This window comes from Bombina bombina, chromosome 10, assembly GCF_027579735.1.
Source record: "Bombina bombina isolate aBomBom1 chromosome 10, aBomBom1.pri, whole genome shotgun sequence".
NCBI lineage: Eukaryota > Metazoa > Chordata > Amphibia > Anura > Bombinatoridae > Bombina > Bombina bombina.
Window position 1 is genome coordinate 37,170,499 of NC_069508.1, and position 20,554 is coordinate 37,191,052.

Genomic DNA, 20,554 nt, shown 5'->3' on the forward strand with positions numbered 1-20,554 from the left:
TCGGTGTCCCTTTAATGAAGAATGAATGGCAAAAGTGTCTGTGGTCTGGTATTTGCACGGATATTTGCACTTTTACTCTAATAACTTAAAGGAACATGAAACCCAAATGTTTTCTTTCATGATTTAGGTAGAACATACAATTTTAAACAACTTTCCAATTTACTTCTATTATCAAATTTGCTTCCTTCTCTTGTTATCCTTGGCTGAAAGGTTTATCTAGGTAAGCTCAGGAGCAGCAAAGAACCTAGGTTCTAGCTGCCGATTGAAGGCTGCATATATATACTGATTGTCATTGGTTCACCCGTGTGTTCAGTTAGATACCAGTAGTGCATTGCTGCTCCTTCAACAAATGATACCAAGAGAATGAAGCAAGTTTGATAATAGAAGTAAACTGGAAAGTTGTTTTAAATTATGAAAGAAAAATGTTGGGTTTCACATCCCTTTAAAGGGACACTGAACCCTTCTTTCTTTCTTGATTCAGATAGAGCATGACATTTTAAGCAACTTTCTAATTTACTCCTAATATCAATTTTTCATCGTTCTCTTGCTATCTTTATTTTAAAAGCAGGAATGTAAATCTTAGCAGCCAGTCCCATTTTAGGTTCAGCACCATGGATAGCACTTGCTTATTGGAGGCTTACATTTACCCACCAATAAGCAAGCATAATACAGGTTCTCAACCAAAAATGGGCCAGCTCCTATGCATCACATTCCTGCTTTTAAAATAAAGATAGCAAGAGAACTAAGAAAAATTGATAATAGGAGTAAATTTAGAAAGTTGCTTAAAATTGCTGCACTATCTGAATCAAGAAAGAAAGAATTTGGGTTTAGTGTCCCTTTAAAGGGACAGTATACCATAAAATTGTTTTTCCCTTAATGTGTTTCCAATTACTTTTTTACCAGCTGCAGAGTATAAAATGCATGAGATTCGCTTTTTTTAAGGCTTATTTGTGTATATGAATTAGCTGATTTTGTGTTTTGAAGCCACAACCTAATAAAATGGGTTGAGCTTTTAGGTATAATCTGATCTCATTGCCGTATCACATTGTTTACATATACCTGCTTCTTTATCTTATATCTGTAGGTATAATCAGATTTCATTACTTTATCACATTGTGTACATATACCTGCTTCTTTATCTTATATATGTAGGTATAATCAGATCTCATTACTTTATCACATTGTGTACATATACATGTGTCTTTATCTTATATATGTAGGTATAATCAGATCTCATTACTGTATCACATTGTGTACATATACATGTGTCTTTATCTTATATATGTAGGTATAATCAGATCTCATTACTTTATCACATTGTGTACATATACATGTGTCTTTATCTTATATCTTTAGGTATAATCTGATCTCATTACTATATCACATTGTGTACATATACCTGCTTCTTTATCTTATATCTGTAGGTATAATTAGATCTCATTACTTTATCACATTGTGTACATATACCTGCTTCTTTATCTTATATCTGTAGGTATAATCAGATCTCATTACTTTATCACATTGTGTACATATACCTGCTTCTTTATCTTATATCTGTAGGTATAATCAGATCTCATTACTTTATCACATTGTGTACATATACCTGCTTCTTTATCTTATATCTGTAGGTATAATCAGATCTCATTACTGTATCACATTGTGTACATATACATGTGTCTTTATCTTATATCTGTAGGTATAATCAGATCTCATTACTGTATCACATTGTGTACATATACATGTGTCTTTATCTTATATCTGTAGGTATAATCAGATCTCATTACTTTATCACATTGTGTACATATACATGCTTCTTTATCTTATATCTGTAGGTATAATCAGATCTCATTACTGTATCACATTGTGTACATATACCTGCTTCTGTATCTTATATCTGTAGGTATAATCAGATCTCATTACTGTATCACATTGTGTACATATACATATTTCTTTATCTTATATCTGTAGGTATAATCAGATCTCATTACTGTATCACATTGTGTACATATACATATGTCTTTATCTTATATCTGTAGGTATAATCAGATCTCATTACTTTATCATATTGTGTACATATACATGTATCTTTATCTTATATCTTTAGGTATAATCTGATCTCATTACTATATCACATTGTGTACATATACCTGCTTCTTTATCTTATATCTGTAGGTATAATTAGATCTCATTACTTTATCACATTGTGTACATATACCTGCTTCTTTATCTTATATCTGTAGGTATAATCAGATCTCATTACTTTATCACATTGTGTACATATACCTGCTTCTTTATCTTATATCTGTAGGTATAATCAGATCTCATTACTGTATCACATTATGTACATATACATGTGTCTTTATCTTATATCTGTAGGTATAATCAGATCTCATTACTTTATCACACTGTGTACATATACCTGCTTCTTTATCTTATATCTGTAGGTATAATCAGATCTCATTACTTTATCACACTGTGTACATATACCTGCTTCTTTATCTTATATCTGTAGGTATAATCAGATCTCATTACTTTATCACACTGTGTACATATATATACATGCTTCTTTATCTTATATCTGTAGGTATAATCAGATCTCATTACTTTATCACATTGTGTACATATACATGCTTCTTTATCTTGTATCTGTCCATAAACCAATCACCAATACTTGGAGAGAACAATGGAAAATTAACATTGTATTACCTTATCTCTTCTAAAACCCACTGGGAGTGTTAATACAGCTTGGCCTTGTGGCCAAAAACTTTCAGAAGAGGTGGGGATACCACAGGCTAAATAAACTAATTCAAATGCCAATATAAGGGTAATGAAAATACTTGTAAACAATTTAATACACTCCAGCAGGTAAAGTGGATCATTGGGAATAAATTAAAGGGGAGAATTTTTTTTTGTAAACTGTCCCTTTAAGTACAGAAATTAGCCAAATACAGACATGTTGGCTTTTGTTTCACAACCAATACTGAAATAATACACAGATCTTATAGGCACTATAACCTATAGGAAAAATAATGATTTGTCTCCAGCCCGCTACCTTGATTTCCTGGCTGATAGCTGGTCTCCTCTCCATCAAGCAGGGTTTGCAGGCTTAAAGGGATATGAAACCCACCATTCTTCTTTTGTGTTTGAGACAGAACATACCATTTAAAAAAAAAGGTTTCCAATTTACTTCAATTATCAAATTTGCTTCATTCCCATGATATTCTTTGTTGAAGAGATACCTAGATAGGCTTTTGGAGCACTAAATGGCAGGAAATAGTGCTGTCATCTAGTGCTTTTGCAAATGGATATCATTCTTACAAAACTACTGCTATATAGTGCTCCTGAATTGAGCTTCCTTACTAAGCAAACGAAGAACCATTGATAATAGAAGTAAATTAGAAAGTTGTGTAAAATCGGATGTTCTATCTGAATCATGAAAGAAACACTTTGTAATAGAAGTGAATTTAAAAGTGTCTTAAAATGACATACTCTATCTGAATCATACAAGTGTCATTTTGACTTTCCTATCCCTTTAAGGCAGGGGGGCTGCTGTTGATTACTGACTGCCTGAGAGTCCTCCCAACCCATTTCCCCAGGTGCAGAAGTGGAGTTAAATTTAATTTATTGGAGGATTGCCAGCTGTCCTCTCCTTGAATGACAGTAACACAAAATCCTATGATTTTTTTTAACCCTCTTAGCCTTGGTCATAATGAATATGAAGTCAGCTATGTAATGAATAAAGGAGAATAATGTCTTAATAATTTAGCTGCCAATCATGAGACATTAATTAAAAATTACATTTAAGTGTCAACTTACTCCTGCAATATGACTGGTCCCTATAATGTTTGTATTTTGTGTAGTTAGCCAGACTTTCCTTCTATGTTGTTTACTAATCTGAGCAGCTTTAAAAATTCAAACACCAGCTTTTCTAATGAAGTGGAATGGCTTAAAAATGAAACAAAAACACTAATAAGTTGTTTCACAGAAATCTGTAAAGATTGGAATGAGCTCTGTGTTGTTAAACCCCTGCTGATGAGTTAAAGGGACAGTCTACCATAGAATTGTTATTGTTTTAAAAGATAGATAATCCCTTTATTACCCATTCCCCAGTTTTGCATAACTAACACTGTTATATTAATGTACTTTTTACCTCTGTGATTACCTTGTATCTAGGAACCTTCTTCCAGCCCCCTGATCACATGACTGTGACTGTTTATTATCTATTGTCTTAAATTTAGCATTGTTTTGTGCTAGATCTTAAATAACCCCCTGTGCCTGAACACAGTGTTATCTATATGGCCCACATGTACTTTCTGTCTCTTTGTGTTGAAAAGGCAATTATAAAGCAAGTGATAAGAGGCAGCCCTCAAAGGCTTAGAAATTAGCATATGAGCCTACCTAGGTTTAGTTTAAACTAAGAATACCAAGAGAATAAAGCAAATTTGATGATAAAAGTAAATTGGAAAGTTGTTTAAAATTAAAAGTCCTGTCTGAATAATGAAAGTTTAATTTATACTAGACTGTCCCTTTAAAGTGCATCTGGTACATTACAAATAATGAACCAATCAGAGGAGGCATATGTACATATTCTCCAATTATTGTCTGTATTAAAATCTAGAGTAGCACAGGTTATATACATTTAGCAATTAAATTGAAGTTGTTTAAAAATAAAAATGCCCTTATAATATATAGATAAATTAATGTATTTTAAACCAAATAATTCATTTTAAATAAACAAGACACAGGTTTTAGTTTCAACAAAACAAAAAAGCAGGAAAAGCGACCAAAATCTTGAAAACACTTCAGTCTTCTGTGGGGGGGTTTCGCGCATAACCAGTTATAGTCAGTTTTATCTTCTGAGTTATGACAGAAAACGTGCGGACCCCTTTATCGTTTATTATATTAAAACAACACAGACGAATACATTTTTTTTCCACATTTTAAGACCACTTTGTGAAGCTCAATACGTGCACGCGCGGCCCATCCATCCTTCAGGCTATGGAGCCTAACCCCATGACGTCACCGAAAGGCTCGCGCAGCAGAGAGAGCCATGGAAACGCGAATGTCTCGCGCTCCGAGCACGCGCCACCGGAAGTGGAAACCCAGTGCGCCGCGTTCCCTCAGACGCCGCTTCCGGCGGGACGGGACAAGGAGCTCCACCGCCCATGACCGGTAGCTCCGCCGGGATGTTCTCCTAAACCGGAATAATAATTCCTTGTTGTTTTTTTTCCCTTTTGGATTTTAAATACCCGCCTCCCCTTGGTTTTGTGCTGTTGGTGAAGGAGCCTGACGATGGATTAAGGAAGGCCGGGGAGCCGCGGACGGCGTTTTTCGCCCCGGTATTTTTTTGTTTTCGTTTTTTTTTTAAGCGACCCATTGAGTGATTTGCTTTGTTTTTATCGATGATGTGTTTTTGATTTCATTCATATTTTTCTCTATTATTGAAAATATCCAGGCCCCACGTTTCTAGTCTCCGTTACCGCACTGTCACCGTTAGCTTCTTTTATAAACTAGAGCTGCTGCTGCAGAGACAATGGCTTCTTCTTCAGGGAACGATGACGATCTTACTATCCCCAGGGCTGCAATTAATAAGATGATTAAAGAAACTCTGCCCAATGTCAGGGTGGCTAATGATGCCCGGGAGCTGGTGGTGAACTGCTGCACCGAGTTTATTCACCTTATCTCCTCGGAAGCCAACGAGATCTGCAACAAGTCCGAGAAAAAGACAATCTCCCCCGAGCATGTAATACAGGGTGAGTGTTTTCATTCAGCACATGTGCACTGCTGGCTTTATACACAGTATACCTGACTGTACAATGCATGAGAACAGCTGGCTGAGAACTAATGAACTGAGCAACCACTGGCAAGAAACGAGATAAAAGCGAAAGTACAAGTCATTAAACTCCTGGTTTAAGTAGTGCAAGTGATTCTAAGAGAGTTCAATTTACATGTAGTGTCAAATGTACTTTGTTCTTTGGTATCCTATGTTGAAAAGCATACCTAAGTAGGCCTAGGAACGACAGCTAGCACTCATGTCTTTTAAAGGGACAGTCTACACCAGAATTTTTATTATTTAAAAACATAATCTCTATTACCCATTCCCCAGTTTTGTATAACCAACACTGTTATATTAATGTTTTACCTCTGTGATTACCTTGTATCTAAGCCTCTGCAGACTGTCCCCTTATCTCAGTGCTTTGACAGACATGCAGTTTAGCCAATCAATGCAGACTCCTAAATAACTCCACAGGACTGAGCACAATGTTATCTATATGACACACATGAACTAGTACTGTCTGAGCTAAGAGGCTGTTTTCACCGGTTTATTAATCAGTTTGAGCCTACCTAGGTTTAGCTTTTCAAAAATACCACCAAGGGAACAAGGCAAATTTGATGATAAAAAATCATTTGGAAAGTTGTTTAAAATTGCACGCTCTATCTGAATCATGAAAGTTTTTAATTTTGACTAGACTGTCCCTTTAACTTTGGCGTAGATGTGTGCGTTGCTGCTCAGTCGCTGACTTTAACTATGTGTTTACTACCCCATTTGCTGGGAATAAACACACTGTTTTTGTTTAAAAAGATAGATAAGGCTTTTACTACCCATTCCCCAGCTTTGCACAATCAACATTGTTATATTAATATACTTTATAACCTTTAAACCTCTACATTTCTGCCTGTTTCTAAGCCACTAGAGACAGCCTCTTATCACATGCTTTTCACAACAGGGGATGCTAGTTTATGTGAGCCATATTGATACCATTGTGCTCACACCTGTGGGTTGTGGCAGACACTGCACTAATTGGATAAAATGCAAGTCAATAGATAATAAAGTCATGTGATCAAGGGGCTGTCAGAAGAGGCTTAGATACAAGGTAATCACAGAGGTTAAACGTGTATTAATATAACTGTGTTGGTTATGCAAAACTGGGGAATGGGTAATAAAGGGATTATCTATCTTTTTAAGCATAAAAAAAATGTGTTGACTGTCCCTTTAAACAATGTCTTGCATTATGGGAAATGATAACATAATACAAGGCACAACCATTGCTCTGCATAGCCACATAGTTTAACATGCTGGAGCATAAAGCATATCTAGAAATGCTGCACATGCACAGTAAAAGCTCCAATTAAAACGTGATAGCTTTTGATAGAAACATTTTTGTGTATTTCAAAAATGCTTCAATTCAAATTTGAAAAGCAACAATATACTTTCAGTTTTGTCTGGAATGTCCCTTTAATGATTCTACAAGTCCCATCTGTCTTTCTTTGGATGATCTCATTTACTGCAGAGGTTGACATATTAAAGGGACAGTAAATACATTGTAATTACAAGACCTTTCTGTTGTGGCGTTCTAGAATAACATAGCCAATTCTTAGCGTTTTTAAAACAAATTTAACATCCATTTTACTGCAGTTATTTTTAAAGAGACATGCAACACAATTTTTTTCATTCATAATTTCAATAAAACATACAATTTTTCAACTTACTTCCTTTATCTAATTTGCTTCATTCTCTTGCTATCCTTTGTTGGTAAGCATACCTAGGTAAGCTCAGGAGCTGAGCTAGCTGCTGATTGGTGGCTGTACATATTTCTCATGATTGGCTTACCATTGTGTTCAGTTAGCTCCCAGTAGTGCATTGATGCTTCTTCAAGATAGGATACCAAGAGAATTAAAGGGATAGGAAAGTCAAAATTAAACTTGCATGATTCAGATAGAACATTTAATTTTAAGACACTTTTAAATTCACTTCTGTTTTCAAATGTGCTTTGTTCTCTTGGTATCCCTTGTTGCAAAATGATATGCACATATCATACACTAGTGGGAGCTGCTGCTGATTGGTGCCTGCACCTACATTTGTCTCTTGTGATTGGCTAACTAGATGTGTTCAGCTAGCTGCCAGTAGTGCAATGCTGTTCCTTCAGCACTGGATAACAAGAGAATGAAGCAAATTTGATAAGACGTGAATTGGAAAGTACTGTAGTTTAAAATTGCATGTTCTGTCCAAATCATGAGACATTTTTTGGGTTTCCTATCCCTTTTAAGCAAAATTGGTAATAGAAGGAAATTGGAAACAAATGTTTAAAAATGTATGTCCTATCTGAATCATACAAGAAAACAATTTGGGTTTCACATCCCTTTATTAGCCAAACTCAACCCGATGTTTGCCTTATTTGGATGAGCCAATCTGAGCTTTAGTCTGCAGACAACAAGGGTTGTCTCATCATAGAGTTATTATAAAGTGAATTGTTTTGCAGTTGTTATCTGATAAAGCCATTTAGAGACAGATATAGCGCAGTTAGGGGTCAATTTATCAAAGGCTTCGCAAGCCTTTCGACCCACTACGGCTGCAGGTTCTCACAAGAGAACCTGTACGCAGTATTTAACAAGCAGAGGTCATCAGACCGCTGCTTCCCTAATCTTTGGCCACCTCTAAATTGGCGAAATTCAATCTCTGCGGTCTAGTCCAACTAGGGTGATTGACAGCTACTGCCCATGCGTGATTGGCTGTGCAGGAGGCAGGATTGCATGCAAGCGCAAAATAGCGCTCGTGTGCAATGCTAAATTCAGGCCGCCAGAGGCGAGCTGCGACAGACATTGGCGCTGATGGGCGCCCCTGTCTACCTCAGCTTGATAAATCGCCCTCTTAGCATTGAGAAGTTAGCATGTTACATTCCAAGCTCTGAGAAATAAATTGCTACATTTTTAAAGCAAAATAAGTCATGAAACTATATTGCAGAGTTGTTTATGCATAACTAAACATGTAATCAAAATAATGTAGGTACCAAATATTTTATTAGTCATACTTGATATAATATAAAAAAAAAACCATAGGTGCCAAAAGTAAATTTCTAGGATCTGTTCAATTCTTTCTCCCATGATTTTTGAAATTGTACGTACCACTGTATACTGGCATTCATATGTGTATGAGAAAATATTTACCAGTCAATGGTGGGGTGTTCTATTGGCACAGGGGGCATTAGAGGCCCTGACCCTTATGCCAAAAATTTTTTGGTTCAAGAATTTGGGAGACAAAATTCTTTAGTTTTCAAGCATTTACAATTTTTTGGAATGATCTTTTTTGCTTTCTTATGCGCCTTTGCTAAATGGTGGGAAAGATCAAAATTGAAATGTGCACGGATAAAAGTAAATTTTTAAATAGTATTTCTTTGCAATATACTTCCCAGTGTTCTGCACAGAAAATGTTGGCATCTGGGTGGGGGGTAGTATAATACTTATATTACACCATTTTCTGCTGTTCAAAGCAGAAAATAATTTAACAAACTTTTAATTAGAATTTGAGCAATAAACATTGAAACCTGTTGCTAGCTAATTTTAGCTTATTTTTGGCTAAAATTTGAGCTAGTTGGTAAGTAAAATCAACCAGGTGGTGCATCCATTATTAAAAAAGGTTCTGCAGAGACCACCGCTTCCATTGGCAAAAAGGCTTGTCTTTTAGCAGCATATGCACATATGCTGTGAAGACCAGTGCACCAGTATAACACCTCAGAGTCAGCAATGGCTTGTATGATACGAATTGTCTTCACAAACACCACTGCCAGCTCTTCCGAGCTTGATTACTGGTGCATATCGGCCCTAACAGTATATGTGCGTTTGCCACAGAAAAAACGTAAACGTGTTCTAGAAGCATTTTTGCTAATGGAAGTATATTCCAAAAATGTTTCTGTTTAACTTTGAAATTCACTGATTAGACATTTCAATTTTGGCCTTTCTGTCCATTTAAAGTGCTGTGATTTGAATATATTGGTGTATTACACTATATAATAACTTGTGCAGTGTTGCAAGCCAAGCAAAACCACCAGGGTACAAATCTTTCCATAATGGTACAGCTTGCACTCTGTCAGATAAAATGCATGTGGTCTGTACTATATGTATAGTTATTTAATCGGTGTTTACATGCAACTAAAGCGTTTTGATTAGCCCTTTTTAGTTGTTTACACTTGTTTCTTTAATATTTATTTTAAAGGTGTGTTTTTTTTTTTTAAGTTTCAATAAACTTTCCTTTATCTATTCCCTTTTTTGAGTGCAAATAGGCGAATATAAGTGCACACAATGGCTGTTTGGTATATAACAGTTATTTTGTCACTGAGGTGGTGATAACTATACAGCATAATGCCAACTGTCCCGCATGGTTATTGGCTAAGAGCTGGAAACGTCACCTCGTTGGAAAAAAAATAGTGTTTTGCCGGGGGAGGCCCAAAGACACTCTGTGCATACGCGGCAGGCAAATAAAGGAACTTTCAGCATTAAAGGGATAGAGTAGTCAAAAATAAGCTTTCATGATTCAGATAGAGCATACAATTTGATGCAACTTTCTAATTTACTCCTATTAATTTTTCTTTGTTCCTTTCTTATCTTTATTTAAAAAACTTGAAAGTAAGATTAGGAGCCAGCCCATTTTTGGTTCAGCACCTGGGTAGCGCTTGCTGATTGGATGGCTACATTTGCTGAACCAAAAATGAGCCGGCTTCTAAGCTTACATTCCAGCGTTTTAAAATAAAGATACCAAGTGAACAAAGAAAAATTGATAATAGGAGTAAATTAGAAAGTTGCTTAAAATTGCTGCTCTATCTAAATCGTGAAACTTTAATTTTGACTATACTATCCCTTTAAGTATTTTATACTTCATAACTGAAAGTCCTCATTATTTGTAGCACTGATAAATCCTAGAGTTTCTGAAACACTAGGATTTGCCATCACTTTACAGAATTAAAACAGATGTTTACTTTTTTTAATTGTAAACCCTTTGCATTCATAGAAGTGATTAATCATTAGTAACTTAAGTTCTGGCTGCTTGGTATAATTTGTTTTACAACCCCCCCCCCCCCAAGGGCCAGCAATATCAGATGCAGCTCTGCTCCTTGCCTTTTGTCTGACATGATGTAACCACAACAAAGTTAAGGAGGTGCAGGATCTGTTCCGTGCCCAGTGATCCCCATTCCTAGCCCTGGCTTTTGCTGCTGCCTTTATTACTTATGAGTACTGCTTGCCAGGGCTAGAAGTGAGAGGGGTGTACTGTCCAATACGCTCAGCCTCAACATGGGGAATGTTAGCACCGAGCGTAGGCTAGGCCCATGTTAGTGATCCTAATATGACTAATATCTGAACCTAGTCTTCATATGGCAGACAATGCTCAAGCATTCTAGACTGTAAACCTTCCATGCTATCGCCAGCCTTGTGACGTCAGTAGGCCACGGGAAGGAGGCAAATTTTATTTTATTGTGCAATGGAAGAGCAGTCGCCATATCATTGTTTTCCGTTAGAGATGCCAGCTGCACATTGGCGCACTTTTTTTCTGCCTAGAATGTCCCATTTTTCCAGTTGCTGTGTTGACCTGTCACCTGGTATATGCCAAGATGTGATGTAGTAGACCATTTTCTTGAGGTCCTTGTCATCTTTCTGTAGTGATTAGTACAGGGGGTCAACAAATCTGTTTAAAATTTAGGAGACGGTGTGGCATTTGTATATAGATAAATGAAGAATAACTGAAAAAGTTAGGAGCCAGTCAAATTCCTTTTGACTAGTGGCTCCTGATTTTGTTGAGCCCTACATTGGTACAAGCAATTTCCAAATCTTTCTCTATGAAACATTGGGAGATATGCAAATCATTTCAGACTTTTTTTTTTTTTTCTTTTTTTTTTAGATATATATGTAACATTTTTTTTTTTGATAGTTTACATAGATTACATGTTTCTTTAGTTTTGAGAGGTTTGTGTTAAAGGTTATAAGCAAAATAAACCATAGCAATAATAGTTGTTAGTTTTATGCATTACATCTAAACCAGTCCTCTGACCTCCCTAACAGGCCAGAGTTTAAAAGGATATTAAACCCAATTTTTTTTTTCTTTCATGATTTGGAAAGAGAATGTAATTTTAAAGAACTTTGTAATTTACTTATTATCTGTTGCTTCATTCTCTTGTCATCCTTTGCTGAAAAGTATATCTGGATAGGCTTAGTATCTGTTGACTGGTGGCTGCATATAGATGCATTGTGTGATTGGCTTATCCATATGCATTGCTATTTCTTCAGCAAAGGATATCTAAAGAATGAAGCAAGTTTGATAATAGTTAGAGCCAGACAGATAGCTCAGCATGCTAAGGCACTGTGGCTGAGCTCTGTAGCAACCCAAGGGTTCCAGGTTCGATCCCAGACGAGGTCCACTCAGCCTTTCATCCTTCCGAGGTAGATAAAATGAGCTGCGCCTTGAGACCCTTATGGGTGATTAGCCGCGCTTTACAACTATACAATACAATAATAGAAGTAAATTGGAATGATGTTTAAAATTGTATTCTCTACCTGAATCATGAAAGAAAAAAATTAGGTTTAGTGTCCCTTTAAAGATATCTGAATTGGAGCACAGGCTGATTAGTAAAAAATAGTTAACCGGCTCTCACCCATAGTAATCCTGAGAATCTGCCCTGTTAGGGAGGCCTAAGGAAAGGTTTGAAAACCCATGATCTAAAGGGACACTGCTCTAAGAAATGCTCTGTGTGCATGGAAACTCAATACCAGTGACCAGAACCTGCACTCTAATGCTGTCAGTGTGTGTACTGCAGGGTCACTACACCAGCTTATTTCCTAAACAATAAATCAAATAGTCTGTCCCTTTTATTAAACCCAAATGCTTTCTTTCATGATTCAGATAGAGCAGCAGTTTTAAGCAACTTTCTAATTTACTCCTATTAGCAAATTATTATTTTTGTTCTCTTGGTATCTTTATTTAAAAAGCAGGAATGTAAAGCTTAGGAGCCAGCCCATTTTAGGTTTAGAACCCTGGATAGTGCTTGCTTATTGGTGGCTACATTTAGCCACCAATAAGCAAGCGTAACCCAAGTTCTTAACCAAGAATGGGCTGGCTCCTAAGCTTTATCTGACCTCTATTTTGTATGTAGATCTCACAAAATACTACTTAATTGCATAACTGTGTGTGTGTATATATATATATATGTGTGTATATATATATATATATATATATATATATATATATATATATATATATATATATATATATATATATATATATATATATATATATATATATCTATATATATATCTATATATATATCTATATATATATCTATATATATATATATATATATATATATATATATATATATATATATATATATATATATATATATATATATATATATATATATATATATATATATATATCTCTCTATCCAGCTTAATGTCCATGTCATGCAGCAGTCTCTCTTTATATTTTGGGTTAAAAACTATTTTTTTCTCTCTCCTTCTTAGCCTTGGAGAGTTTGGGCTTTGGCTCCTACATCAGCGAGGTAAAAGAAGTCTTACAAGAATGCAAAAAGGTGGCATTATCGAGACGAAAAGCGAGTTCTCGTCTAGAAAATCTTGGAATTCCAGAAGAAGAGCTTCTACGGCAACAGCAAGAATTATTTGCAAAAGTAAGTATTTTGTTTGTCTAGTTTTGGTCCCATGGTTTTACCATTGAACGCAATATTATTACATTTCTGTTAATCATTGTCAGACTAACCCCACTGTTACTGTGCTTTTAAATTTATATTTTTTACTCCCCCCCCCCCCTAATTTTTCCTTTATTTTTATAATTTCAAATGTTTTTGAACCCACCACTTATACTGAAAGTATAAATACTTAAAGGGACAGTCTACCCCAGAATATTTGTTTTAAAAGATAGATAATCCCTTTATTACCCATTCCCTAGTTTTGCATAACCAACATAGTTTTATTAATACTTTTTACCTCTGTGATTATCTTGTATCTAAGCCTCTGCAAACTGCCCCCTATTTTATTTATTTTGACAGACTTGCATTTTAGCCAATCAGTGCGAGCTTCTAGGAACTACACGTACATGAGCACAGCGTTATCTATATGAAACACTTGAACTAACACCCTCTAGTGGTGAAAAACTGTCTGAGCTAAGGGGCGGCCTTCAAGGGCTTAGAAATTAGCATGTGAATCTCCTAGATTTAGCTTTCAACTAAGAATACCAAGAGAAAGTAAAATTGGTGATAGAAGTAAACTGGAAAATTGTTTAAAATGAAATGCCCTATCTGAATAATGAAAGTTTGTTTTGGACGAGGCTGTCCCTTTAATTATTCTCTAAAGAAAACAATCAAGTTCCCAGTGTAGGGTGGAAGAGATTAAAGTGAATGTAAATTTTGATGCTAAAGTGCCCGGTTTTTAAAACTTTGATTAAAAACAGGGGCACTTAAAGTCATCAAAATTTACATTTCACTCCTGTTGTGAAAAAAAAAAACCTTACCTTTTAATCTTGACAGCAGCTCCAGCTTCCTCCACCCGTCGCAAAGCCTCTTCCTGGGTCTAAAATGAGGAATCTGGCTTCCTCCAGTCACGGCATTGAATCAGACACTGATTCCCCCTGGGAGGAAGCCGTGATTGGAGGGTGACCTATCCATCATTTCTGACATCAGAAATGGCTTTAGACAACCGGAGGAAGCTGGAGCTGCTGTGAAAATTAAAAGGTAAGGGTTTTTTTTTTTTGGTTTTTTTTTGTTTGTTTTTTTCCACAACATGGGTGAAATGTAAATTTAGATGAATTAAAGTGCCCCTGTTTTTAATCGAATTTTTAAAAACCGGGCACTTTAGCCTCAAGATTGACATTCACTTTAAAGGGACAGTCTACCATAGATATGTTTATAGTTGTAAAAGATAGATAATCCCTTTATTACCCATTCCCCAGTTTTGCATAACCAACACAGTTATAATAATACACTTTTTACCTCTGTGATTACCTTGTATCTAGGAACCTTCTTCCAGCCCCCTGATCACATGACTGTGACTGTTTATTATCTATTGTCTTGCAGTTAGCCTTGTTTTGTGCTAGATCTTAAATAACCCCCTGTGCCTGAACACAGTGTTATCTATATGGCCCACGTGTACTTTCTGTCTCTTTGTGTTGTGCTAGATCTTAAATAACCCCCTGTGCCTGAACACAGTGTTATCTATATGGCCCACGTGTACTTTCTGTCTCTTTGTGTTGAAAAGAGATTTAAAAAGCCTGTGATAAGAGGCAGCCCTCAGAGGCTTAGAAATTAGCATATGAGCCTACCTAGGTTTAGTTAAACTAAGAATACCAAGAGAAAAAAGCAAATTTGATGATAAAAGTAAATTGGAAAGTTGATTAAAATTAAAAGTCCTATCTGAATAATGAAAGTTTTATTTATACTAGACTGTCCCTTTTAAGTAACACAATTTTCCTTTTTCAATTGCTCTCTCTAAGTACTGGCCATTGTGTAAAGACAGATAAGATAAAGATGTATTGATCCATAGGAGGAGGTCTGCTATTTCTGTAGGCTCAGATCATTTATATGGGAATACTATTGAGAACAATGGATTGTGGCTTCAATCAGCAAAAAGTTATTTCTTGTACAAAAATAAACATTAACAATTTCCCATACATTTTATACCATGCAACTACTGTATGAAGTTATTGGGAACATGTTAAGCGGGAACCAATGTTGCAGTGCAATGTCCCTTTTAATGTGACAGCTTTTTGTTTCATTTGAGCGGGTATTTAAAGGGATACACAACCAAATGATTTATTTCATGTTTCAGATAGAGCATACAATTTAAACAACTTTCCTATTCACTTCTATTATAACATTTTCTTTTCTCCCTTGTATTTTTTGTTTGTTTAAAAGCACTATATGGCAGCAATTTTGCAAGAATTGTATCTATTTGCAAGTGCATTAGATAGCAGAGCTATTTCCTGCCATGTAGTTCTCTAGACGCCTACCTAGGTATCTGTTAAACAAAAAGTACCAGGGGAACAAGCAAGTTTGATAATAGAAGTAAAGGGACAATATACACCAAAATTGTTAGTTTAAAAAGATAGACAACGCCTTTACTGATGTGTTCAGCTAGCTCCCAGTAGTGCATTGCGCTCCTTCAATCAAGGATACCAAGAGAACGAAGTAAACTAGAAAGTTGTTTAAAATTGGTATCCTCTATCTGAATCGTGAATGGGAAAAAGTCATATCCCTTTTTAATAATGCATAGTAAAACAACTTTGTGTTTTATATTACAATCTTAATGTTTACTGTCCCTTTTAAAGGTATAGGAAACCCAGAATTTTTTTTTGTAAATTTAAAAACATTATATAATAAAATTCCAGTCTTCAATTAACACCTATTAAATGTTTTTTTTTTTTTACCGTTTCCCTGTAATTTCTATTGCTAAATATTGTTGCCAAACCCATTGTTAGGCTCATTATGCAAGCCCAGTTCTACCTGGGTAGAACAATCGTGGTACTGTATGCGCAGTTCATCCCCTTCTGCGACTCAGGCATGCGCATAAGGCATTTTTGACCCCTCATATAACCAAATCTTGAAACGAATGCACGCTGGGTTAAACAGCATTGCTTTTATGACGTACTGTGTGCGCAGCTTGTGAGGACATGCCAGCGTCTAAGTGCACATGCGATAGATCATAAAGATTACTGCACATGCGATTTGTAGAGCGTGTTTCTATGACTGATATAATTGCACTCTGCCTACTGCAGCGGGATTGGAGGATGCGCTATTGTGAACTTGGGAAATTTGCAGCAGATTTTTTGATAAAATATATATATATATATATATATATATATATATACACATTTTACCTATTTAGAAGCTTTGTTTGAACTAAAAAGTAGAGAATATATATTCATGTTTGTAATACATGTTTTTTGAAAATGGTAGTGTGCAAAGATAAATAACCCTTTAAGTGGAACTGTATGAAAAATTATTACTAACCGACACATTTTTGATTTTTTTTCTCCCCTAGGCCAGACAGCAGCAAGCAGAACTAGCCCAACAAGAGTGGCTCCAAATGCAGCAAGCGGCACAGCTTGCAGCTGCGTCTGCCAGTGCATCCAACCAGGCAGGCTCCTCTCAGGATGAGGATGACGATGATATTTAAACGTTGCCTGCTGTGTTTCTACTCGCCTTTACAAATATTTTTCGCATGCACAAACCATGAAGAAATGCTTACTTGTACATTTTTTTTTTTATGCGTTATGGTGGACTGATTGGTATTCTAGGGATGTCTGCTAAGTCTCCGCTATTGTATGCTTTATGTTGATGTATGTAAATTGTCCTTTTGAACTGTCAACAATTTAAGGTTCAGTATCATAAGTAGAAGATTTTTAATGGTCTTTATGAAAATTTTATATTAGCAATGAGTCATTTACTTGATCAGTAAACAGTGTTAAACAAGACTACAACTTTATTAAGTATAGTGAGATTTATACAGAAGCTCTAAAACATTTGCATATTCCATTTTAACTAAGATTAAAAAAAAAAGAATAAAAAAATATATATCTTAGGGGCTTTTTTAATTTTTGGGAATTGGGCAAGGACATTGATCTGGCAGGCAAATGATCAAGTTCGAAAGATGTCCGTAAAGCATGTCTTAAATGCTTACTTTTTTAGGGGAGGACTAAAACCATTATACATTGTAATACAGATCAGGTGTTGGGTGTGCACATCCACGTGTAAACAGAATAAACTAAATTAGGGTTTTGAAAAGAGGAAAATGTAAATTACCCTTTAAATTTTCATGAGTTGAGTACATTTCTAGGATATCTATTGGCTGTGGGTTTTTTTTGTTTGCTTTTTAATATAACTAAGAACTTGTTAATAAAATATGTATGTGAAATCCACTCAGTTTTCATGAGCGATTCACAGAATAAACATTTTGAAATTTTCTCATAGGCCAATGATGTGGTTAAGAAAGCAGATTACTTTAAAATATATTTAACATGGCACAGCAATTAACGTGCATTACTTAGGCAATAACAAAATGTGCCAGAAATCCTGTAATATCTTCACTTTGGTTTGTGCGGGTACATCCCATTTACCGTGTAGATTTGTGCAGGGAGTGACAACTTTTTTTTTTTTTTTTTTTTTTTTTTTTTTTTTTTAGGAAAAATGAAAGCATATCGAGGTTAATCCCTGCACATTTTTCCATATAAACACTTTAACTATCTTTAGTCAGGGTGAAATATTACTGGGGTAAAAAATGTACACACTTTCTGTAATTTCCATGTTTTAAAGCGATACCCCGGTTAAATAAGGCTTTTAAAATGTATTATTTTATTAAATTCCCAACATTATTAATTGCCTGAAACCATTTTGTACATTTTAGCTTTCATTTGTGATCAATTCAAAGTTTAGGGAATATTAAAAAAAAAAAAAAAGCCAAAATACACAGAAGTTAGAGAGAAATGTGAATATGGGTCGCTGTTGCTCACACAATACCTTTGTGTTTAACTTTGTGAATGAAAAGAAGCAAACTATAAATATGTGAAGATTTCACCAGAGGAGAAAAAGTTTCTGTTTACTTAACCCACTTAGGTGTAAAGTTTAAATTTCTTACAGTCATAGCCAAAAAAATAAATAAAATGCTTGTGGAAAAAGTGTCAAACTAGAGTTCGTTCAGGTAAAAAATAATTCACATGGTGCATAGGTTAACTTGTCGGAACTAAGGGCCTTATGTAAATATTGCACGCTTTACATGTTTTTAGTTTCACTTTTATACAGATTTGTTTTCATATTTTGGCTCTTAATTTTTTTTTTTTTAATCTTTTTTTTTTTTTGGTCCAATGCATCATTGTAATATGTAGATGATAACTGCAGGATACTATGAAAATCTGCAACATTGTGTCATATTATCAAATTATTATTATTTTTTAACTCTACCAGGCGGGGAGACATACATACACATATATCTATATATCTTGTGTATATAATCAGGCCATGTGGACAACAAGGGTTTGTTCCCCAGTGTTTCTAAGGTGTTTTTTTTTAGACTTGTGCTGTAAAACCTTGTTCATGACTTTTTAGTCCTCTGCGTAAGTTTAAAATATTGCTTAGAGACAAATACTTTAGTGCAATATTTGTATTCAAATGAGGCAAGGATTAAGTAGACTTTTTCCTAAGAGCATAATTTTCTTAGTTTATGAGCTACCTAAGAAATCTTTATTTGATAGGATATTGAAGTGAAAAAGGAACTGATGGGTATTGTTAGCGCTAAACACCCCAATAAATGTATTTTTTTTTTTATTCATTTTCAGCGCTGGAAAAAGTTTCAGGCCAGCCCCCTGCTGGGATGACTGCGAAATTGCTGCATTCAGTCTGAATAGCTGTTAAATGACAGGTCACTCTGAAAGTAGGCGTTTTTCAACCCTGCAAACGGGATATGCCCAAAATCCAGTTCTTTTTTTATGTCTTCTTCACCTACAGCTAGTTGCACTTTTACGGGGCAGTTGCTAAAAAAAATGCTCTGTTGATTTAGAGCATTCATTTTTTTTTAATTTTATCACTCTTTAAGACCTCATTGAATGAATATATTTTATATTTAAGGAAAAATGTGCATAATTGTATAATTTAGGTAAAAAGTGTCCTAAGAATATGTATTACCAACCTTTGTTTACATTCTTTGTAGGCAAAAAATCCTGCTTAGTAACGTTTATCTGAACTTCAAATGTTTGCCTTTCTACGTAGCATCTTTCCTTTTAAAAAGAAAAATCTACAGAGGACGTAAATGTTTTCACTAAAGTTGTATTCTAATGGTTTGAAATATCACTGCATTATATGTTGCCTGGAACCCGGTGATGTTTTCTTTTGAAAGGTTTTTTTTTTCTTTAATTTTTTTTCAATATGCTGTATTCTCCAAGCAATAAAATTTCTGTGTTTTTATAAAAAGTATCTTGTTTTCCATATTGGCTAAAAAGGAAAATTGTGTTTCATTAAAGCTGCAAACTGCTTAGAAATCTAATGACATTTTAGACAAAAGCTGATGAACTACTTCAACATTTGACCAATTCATTGTCACTTTTTTTTTTTTTTTTTTTTAAATAATCCACACTCATGTCCCTTTAATAAAGACCACATGTAAAGGGATAATGCAAAATGAGAAAAGGGGTATTTCAGGTCATGTGAAGAAATCAGATGGTTGAAAATAATATTGTTAAAGTGCAAAAGACAAATGTGGAAATCCAGATAAATATACAATCTACAAATTTTACACATACTCCCAGAGGCATTTTCTGCAATAAGATCTTTTTAGTGAAAACATTTCTGCAGGTCATTTTTAAATAAAATTCCATTTTAAATTAGGTAGTTACACTAAAGCACCAGTTCAATTGCAATGTGTTGGTTAACTTAAAAAAATTAGGTTCAGTGTCCCTTTCTTTCGTGATTCAGATTGAGCATGAAATTTTAAGCAACTTTCTAATTTACTCCTATTATCAAATTTTCTTCATTCTCTTGGTATTTGAAATGTAAGTTCAGATGCCGGCCCATTTTTGGTGAACAACCTTGGTTGTTCTTGCTGATTGGTGGATAAATTATTCCACCAATAAAAAAAGTGCTGTCCAGAGTACTTAACAAAAAAAGCTTGGATGCCTTTTTCAAATAAAGATAGCAAGAGAACGAAGAAAATTTGATAATAGGAGGAAATTAGAGCATGCAATTTAAGGCAACTTTCTATCTGAATCATGAAAGAAAAAAATTGGGTTCAG

General features: G+C 35.0%; 1 protein-coding gene across 1 annotated transcript; it reads left to right on the top strand.

Moving 5' to 3' along the window:
* The first annotated feature begins 5,089 nt into the window (after positions 1-5,089).
* On the top strand, positions 5,090-19,736 carry DR1 (down-regulator of transcription 1). Its single transcript, XM_053693959.1, has 3 exons — positions 5,090-5,753; positions 13,288-13,451; positions 16,816-19,736. Exons 1-3 carry the CDS (start codon positions 5,534-5,536, stop codon positions 16,948-16,950), a joined length of 519 nt encoding a protein of 172 aa, XP_053549934.1. The 5' UTR covers positions 5,090-5,533; the 3' UTR covers positions 16,951-19,736.
* Positions 19,737-20,554: the final 818 nt, after the last annotated feature.

Bases quoted from the DNA above. Each gene is read 5' to 3' on its own strand.
- DR1 (XM_053693959.1), top strand. From the start codon at position 5,534: ATGGCTTCTTCTTCAGGGAACGATGACGATCTTACTATCCCCAGGGCT. The intron at 5,754-13,287 runs GTGAGTGTTTTC...TCTCCTTCTTAG, and splicing joins CCCCGAGCATGTAATACAGG to CCTTGGAGAGTTTGGGCTTT. The intron at 13,452-16,815 runs GTAAGTATTTTG...TTTCTCCCCTAG, and splicing joins AGCAAGAATTATTTGCAAAA to GCCAGACAGCAGCAAGCAGA.